The following is a 7,716-nucleotide window of genomic DNA, read 5'->3' as shown; positions in this document are numbered from 1 at the left end:
TTTGCGACTGTCGCGTCGCAGCATGTTGCAGTGCGACACCATAGACTGCCATTATAAAAATTGTCACGCGACATTGGTGCGACAAACTGTAGTGCGGACCCCCGCCAATCTGATATTGATGACCTGTCCTGAGTATAGGTCAATATTAACGGCTGGACAACCCCTTTAAGGCCGTATGAATACAGCCTTAGGCCTCATTCAGACGGCCACAAATCTTATCCCACCGCAGGTCTAATGAGCTAAACTTAATGCATCGTAGATTCTAATGATGCGTTAGTTTGGGTCATTAGACTCTAAGGCCTCTTGCACACGACTATATGTATTTTGCAGTCTGCAAAAACCAGATCCGCAAAAAATACGGATGACGTCCGTGTGCATTCCGTATTTTACGGAACAGCTGGCCCCTAATAGAACAGTCCTATCCTTGTCCGTTTTGCGGACAATAATAGGACAAGTTATATCTTTTAGCAGAACAGATATACGGAAACTGAATGCACACGGAGTACCTTCAGGTTTTTTTGCAGACCCGTTGAAATGAATAGTTCTATATACGGTCCACAAAAAACCCAGAACGAACACGGAATTAAAATACGTTTGTGTGCAAGAGGCCTAAGTCGGGTTGGGATCTGAAGCTGTTGGGTTCGGCTACACAGAGATTTGTGCCCTGATGTGTCGCGAGCCCAAGTGTTGTAGCGTAGCAGGACAGCCATAAGAATGAAGGAGTCACTCACAGGTTTGCTAAAAATTCAACACTGCTGGATTTTTTGCGGTCGTGGCAAACCCCATTCATTTCTATGGCTGCCTGGCGACACTCCAAGACGTGTGGGTGCGCGTCAAGTGTGGTGCCCAAAATCGCCATATAGCTGAACCCTAAAACAGATACTAAGTGCATCCATATTACATGTCTGAATAAGGCCTTACAGAGACTGACTTTACATGAGATCACTTTCATTTGTGTTAAAAAAATCACATTGTTTTTAAAATTCTAAGGCCTCTTGCACACTAGTCAATAGTCCCGTGGGCGGCCCAACGTGCACAGCATCATTATAACGTATGATGCTGTGCGCTCCCGTGAGCACGATCAATGCCGCTCCGGGACATATGGAGCGCTCACGGACCGTATATCTCGGAGGGCATACCGTCGTGTGCAAGAGGCCTAAGGCGGGGGTCACACTTGACTGATTAGCTGCAGATTTTCGTGCCGCAGATCCACAGCGTTGTACAATACCAGTAAGTGGATGGGGATTTCTGAATTCAAAAGCTTCGGTATTGCAGTTTTGAAATCCGCAGCACCTCAGTTGTATAAGCAGATTTCACACTTCTTAATGGAGAGAGGGAAATCCGCTGGCTTTTCCGAAACCAAAACCGCTGCAGATTTTTCCATCACATTTCCTGTCATGTGTGTCCCTGGCCTAACATGGTTGTTGGGTCATTAAAAATGACTGAACAGCAATATCATTGTACCTTCTGCCCACGGACTCCCATTACATATAAACACTGGTGAACTCTTCCAGTCTTGTGCCCTATTATTGCCAGCAGTCTACTTTCCAGTAATTAAATGTCACCAGGAACGTCACTGTTACAGCAGGCACACATGCCAATCTGTTGCTTCATTCTAGAGAAAATGCTTCTAGTGCTCTTAATTCATATGCAAATGAGCAGTTAAGTGCACCGAGAGCAAGCCCAAGCCCCTCGTGCACCCTTGCTCCTCTGCCTTCTTCCATAAGACTCTCCTTTATTCATAGGGCCAAGTGTGATAACTGTGCAGGAACCTGGACCTGCCAATCAGGAAGCAGAGAGGCGTTGTCGGAGGAGGAAGGATGCACACGGTGTCTTGGGCCCGCCCTTGATGCACTTAACTGCTCATTTGCATATGGATTACAAGTACTTTTTCTCCAGTGTGAAGCAACATTCAGCTGAGCTAGTACTAGAAGGCATTGTCCCTGGTTGAACAGTGAATTTCCTAGTGACTTACTTTTCAGATAACATTGCGGTTTCTATAATGAATCTTATACCATTCACATCTCTGCAGGTAGCAGTCGGTTTTTCTTGCCCTTGCCAGACTACAGCTCAGCTATTAGTTGTCGGATGGATGAATCAATAGATATATGGAAATATCCTGTAAGGAACTCTTTTACAGTATTCCTGCCAGGCCAGGCCATACTTCTTCAAACACTGGTGCTCATCTCTTGCCTCGCGGTGAATCAGGAGACCAGTGAAATAAATAACGTAGAAGTATGGTAAGATGTGACCGAGACCTGTTGGAAATAAACACAGTCAGTAAAGTCCGTTTGTTTCGAAACTCATTACGACCAAGAGCTGTACATGTACGGAACAGGACTAAAGCTCCTGCCATCGAGCAGGTCAGGTGCCTAGCTGCCAGTGACTCCAGGGACCCCGAGGAGAAGACCAGTGGTTCATTACAGCTTCTGCCTTCTACTATTCTCAGAGCATAGCGCTCAGTCTAGGTGGACATGTTCCTTTTAGCTGCCTACACTAGATAGATAGTTGTAGGCTGGCCACATTTTTATTCTGTGCATAAAAATATAACATGGTTATAAGGGAAAATAATAGCATTCTTAATACATAATGCATAGTACAATTAGCGCTGGAGAGGTTAAAATAAAATAAAAAATAATTTAACTCACCTTAATCCACTTGTTCGCGCAGTCCGGCTTCTCTTCTGTCTTCATCTTTGCTGTGCACAGGAAAAGGACCTGTGGTGACGTCACTGCATTCATCACATGGTCCTTCACATGATCTTTTACCATGTGACGGACCATGTGATGAGCGTAGTGCCGTCATCAAAGGTCCTTTTCCTGTGCACAGCAAAGATGAAGACAGCCCTATTGTACTATGCATTCTGTATTAATAATGCTATTATTTTCCCTTATTACCATGTTATAGGGGAAAATAATACAGTCTACACAACACCTAACCCAAACCCGAACTCCTGTGAAGAAGTTTGGGTTTGGGTACCAAATATGCAGATTTTTCTAACGCGCGTGCAAAACGCATTACAATGTTTTGCACTTGCGCTGAAAAATTGTGCATTTTCCCACAACGCACCCGCATCTTATCCGGGCCAAAACCATGACGCCCGTGTGAACGAGGCCTTATAATGCTCTGTGTTCCTGGCTGAACTAAGCTGTCCTGAACTGTACTGATGGCAATATGTGAGTATATGTGGGCTGGAACACGCAGAATTATAAATCATTACAATGCTGTGAGTTCGTGTCACAAGGGCAGTGTTCAGTCCGGGAAATACTGACGTCACATGAAGCGTATTTCCTCCCATTGAATGTGATTGTGTGAATTTTAAATAAGGTTCAGGAGGGAAGGATCATTTTTAAAAGAAACTAAACCTTAGAACAAGGCGTGCCATCCTCTATTTATCTCAGATAATCCCTTTAAGACATTGCTTCCATTGTCCCGTCCTCTCCAGTTATTACGGCCTACTCAGGTTAGGTTTGCACTGGTAGCACTATAGTGACTCACCACACGGCAGTGACCAGGCCAGGGCCATAATTAAATCGCCAAGGTAATTCGGGTGACGAACAAGACCCCACCATCCAGATACAAGAAGCTTCTTTCCTGTTGCTGTTGGGATGGTTTCCAATCCTAAGATCGATGGAAGAAGTGTTTTACAAAATGAAAATGTTACACATTGACGTGCAAGGATATCGCATAGAGGTATAAATACTATTCCGCTACATCGTCATATACTGTGTCATCTTTCTCACGGAGACTCTACTTGTTCAGCTATTTATGGATGGCCGAGCTGAATATTATGGAGAAATGCTTCATTACCAAAGACAAGGTCGTAAAGGGGTTGTGCGGTATTATAATCCGGGATATCCGATATCAGATTGGCGAGGGGCGGACTCCTGGCAAGTGAATGGGACAGGCGATTGTAGTTACACTGTATTACCGGTACAAGGAAGGTGGCATAGAGGACGCAGCAAGAGCGGAGCAACCCCTTGAAATAGCTGATAAGTGGGGTTACCGTGAGTCAGACCCCCGCCGATCTAATATTCATGACCTATCCCGAGGATAGGCCATCAATATTATCCTACTAGACAATCTCTTTAAAAGGGTTGGCCTGTTTATAACAGCACGTGCATGCAGCTACTAACAGGTCATCAATATAGGAAGCCGGGAAACCCTTTAAAGGGTTTCTACCACCAGAAATACTGTTATGTAGCGGACTGACATTGGCGATGCGCTAATGTCAGCACTACATAACAGTGTGTTATTTACATTTCTCCCTGCAGCCGTTACACTAAAATACACACTTTTAAAATATGCTAATGAGCCTCTAGGTGCTATGTGGGCGTAAAATCAGCACCTAGCGGCTCCGTCTACTCACGCTTTATCCCGCAAAGGTTCTCCGTTCTGCCCGCCCCGATCCTCTTGATTGATGTCCAAGATCCATGCATCGTTGAGGAAATCCTGCGCCTGCGCCGTTCACTTCTGTATCTGGCGCAGGCGCAGTGAGTGAAGGCCGCGCTACTGGTGCTGGCTTCCTCACTGTGATGTAGTCGGCGCAGGTGCAGTAAAGGATCCGGCGCCAGGAGCGCGTCCGACAGTCACTGCGTCAGCGAAGATGGCCGCAGACAGAAGTGAAATAAGAACACTGTTATGTAGTGCTGACATTAGCACATCGCTAGTGTCAGTCCGCTACATATCACAAAATCTGGTGGTAGAAACCCTTTAATGAGGTCAGTGGTTGCTGTATACACACCCTTATTAATCAGCATTCAGAAAGATGGCCTTTTATTACTTGACTATGTTTGGGGAAGACCAATATTTGGAGCTCTATTAAGATTTATTATTCATTTAATCAGCACAAGATCATCTGTCACCAGCGACCTCCCCATCACACTGTTTGCATAGACACATAACTGTGGTTCATCTGATGAAAATGCTGTTTTTATTTTTGTTTATCCAAAGCTCTGTTCCCACTTTTTCTTAATATGCTAATTAGGTCTTTGGTGCAATGAGGGCGTCACCATTGCTGGGGTTGCACACAAGCTCCTCTCCTTTCTGTGGCCAGCCCCTCTCTGGCTGCCTTGCCACTGCCTGGTCCTGTCAATCAAAGCAGCCAGGGAGGGGCTGGCCACAGAAAGGAGAGGAGCTTGGGTGTAACAGGAGCAATAGTGACGTCCTCGTTGCACCAAAAGTCTAATTTGCATATTAAAAAGTATCATAACTCAAGAACGGAACCTGGGCTCAACAAAAGAATGAACTACAGCTATGTATCTGTGCAAACAGTGTGATGGGGAGGTCACTGGTAACAGATTCCCTTTAAAGCTAGATTGCTTGCAGTCACAGTTTTTCTGCACATCACATTTACTTTCTAGGAGATCATAAGAAATGTATCACCTAGTTTGGGGAAAGGGTTAAAATGTAACCAGTGTCTAAAAGATCCAGTTTGATACCAATTTATTTCACTAAGGAGTTAAAGGGCATCTGTCAGCAGATTTGTACCTATGACACTGGCTGACCTGTTACATGTGCGCTTGGCAGCTGAAGGCGTCTGTTTTGGTCCCTTGTTCATATGTGTCCGCATTGCTGAGGAAAATTTTTATATATATGCAAAAGAAAAAAGTTTTTATATATATGCAAATTAGCCTCTAGGAGCAAAGGGGGCGTTGCTGTTACACCTAGAGGCTCAGCTCTCTCCGCAACAGCCGTGTCCTCTGCACTGTGATTGACGGGGCCAGGCTGTGAAAATCATCATACCTGATCCTGCCAAAGTGCAGAGGGCGCAGCAGTTGCAGAGAGAGCAGAGCCTCTAGGTGTAATGTCAACGCCCAGTTGCTCCTAGAGGCTCATTTGCATATATTAAAACTTAATTTTCCTCAGCAATGTGGACCCATAAGAACATGGGACCATGGAGAGGCTTCCTGACACAGTTCTTCTCTGATTCCGAAATTGAGGGCATTATGAAACCTTTCACACTAACGAAGTGGTACCTAGAAGAGCAGTTGAAAGGGACGCTAGGTCGCTTGGCACATTGACGTGTTTTACTACGGCTAACTCGAGACGTTACTCGTTCACCGGCATACTGCCTTTAGCCCAGGTCTGTCAAGAGGCATAGTAATTGTTCTAGCAGGACGAAAGTTAGTTTTGGTTTGGGGTTGGGGGGAGGGAGAGGGAGGGGGGTTTTGGGTCTTCTTAGATCTGGGTGGGGGGGAGGGCTCTTAATAAGAAAATTGATTTTGAGGGTCAAATGGTCTGAATCTTTTACCTTCTGACTAAGGCATCATTGTATGTTTTATGATAATGACTTGTAACCGACAAGCATTGCTTTGAATTTTACTTTGTACATGTCTTTTTCTTGAAAAATAAAGAAAAATTTTGCTTTAAAAAAAAAAAAGAACATGGGACCAAAACAGACGCCTTCAGCTGCCAAGCGCGCATGTAACAGGTCATCCAGTTTCATAGGTCCAAATCTGCTGACACATGCTCTTTAAATAACTCAGTCTTTGCAAATTGTACACGTTTTCTTAAAGGGGTTGTCCTCAGGACAGGCATTCTCTGTCAGATCGATGAGAGTCCAACACTCTGCACCCCCTGTTCTGCAGTAGCTCCAGAAGACAGCGACAGAACTACACAGCTCCATCCACTATGTAATGGACGGATCTGGTTACTACAGTGCTGCTGCCATTCACATGTGTGCAACGTATGGAGCTGTGAAGTTCTAGTGCTGATTTACAGCACCAGAACTACTACAGAACAGCTGATCAATAGAGAGGAGGTGGAACCCTGCAGATCAGATAGTGTGGACGAAGCCAGTTACTGCAGCGCTGCTCCCACTGAAGTGAATGGAAGCAATGCTCCAGTAAGCAGCTCCGTCCATTAACAGTGGACTTCTGATGCCAAAGCTACTGCAAAATAGCTGATCGGTGGGGGGGGTGCAGTGTGGGGCCTTCACCGATCAGACTCTGATGTCCTATCTTAAGGATAGTCCATCACTTGTAAAATCCTGGTCAACCCTTTAAGACAGGGATGGCCAACCTGAGGCTCTCCAGATGTTGCAAAACTACAACTCCCAGCATGTCCAGACTGCCAACTGCTATCAGCCTACAGCAGGGCATGGTGGGAATTGTAGTTTTACAACAGCTGGAGAGACACAGGTTGGCCATGCCTGCTTTAAGACATAAGGAGGGAGATGTATCATAAGGGAATTACTTGAAGTCAGTTTTCTCCTATTGGAATGGGACTGCGACTTTAAAAAAAAGTCTCAGTGATAAATCTGGAGTGAAACATAGCTAACCACACCTAATTGTCCACCCATATGTCAAAACTGGAGTGAGTGGTGTAAAGTCCTGTTTTACAACTTTTTGAAGGCAGGTTAAATCTGCCCCATGGTGCAGAGACTTGGTTCCTTTGTTGCATTTCACTTCAAGGCAATGAAGACTGCACAAAATATATACTTGATCTCATTATTCTCTTACCAGCTACACTTGGGTCTGAGGGATTTCTTCGGAAGGCATTTTTCTGTGAGTTAGACCCTCGGAAAATGATGTATCCAACGGCTGTGAGAACATTTATTCATTAGATCAATTCATATAAAACTATTTGTGTACTCACACTTTATGGAAGAACAATATACAGTAAGAAGCAGCACATACAGGTGAAACTTGAAAAATTTGAATATCATGCAAAAGTCCATTTATTTCAGTAATGCAACTTAAAATTCGAATATTG

At 44.7% G+C, this 7,716-nt stretch overlaps 1 protein-coding gene across 1 annotated transcript in view; it reads right to left on the bottom strand.

Annotated features, from left to right (window-relative positions):
• Positions 1-1,870: 1,870 nt before the first annotated feature.
• The window catches only part of TM7SF2 (transmembrane 7 superfamily member 2), a 30,056-nt gene continuing 24,210 nt past the window's right edge, over positions 1,871-7,716 (bottom strand). The window contains exons 9-11 of the mRNA XM_044269769.1: positions 7,464-7,544; positions 3,499-3,621; positions 1,871-2,258 (exon numbers count right to left, since the gene is read on the bottom strand). Of these exons, the coding sequence (XP_044125704.1) occupies positions 2,098-2,258; positions 3,499-3,621; positions 7,464-7,544 (365 nt within the window). The 3' untranslated portion in view covers positions 1,871-2,097. The remainder of the gene's footprint in view (positions 2,259-3,498; positions 3,622-7,463; positions 7,545-7,716) is intronic.

This window comes from Bufo gargarizans, chromosome 10 (assembly GCF_014858855.1).
Source record: "Bufo gargarizans isolate SCDJY-AF-19 chromosome 10, ASM1485885v1, whole genome shotgun sequence".
In the NCBI taxonomy this organism is placed as follows: domain Eukaryota; kingdom Metazoa; phylum Chordata; class Amphibia; order Anura; family Bufonidae; genus Bufo; species Bufo gargarizans.
Note: the sequence above shows the minus strand (reverse complement) of the source record. Positions and strands in the feature narration are given on the sequence as shown.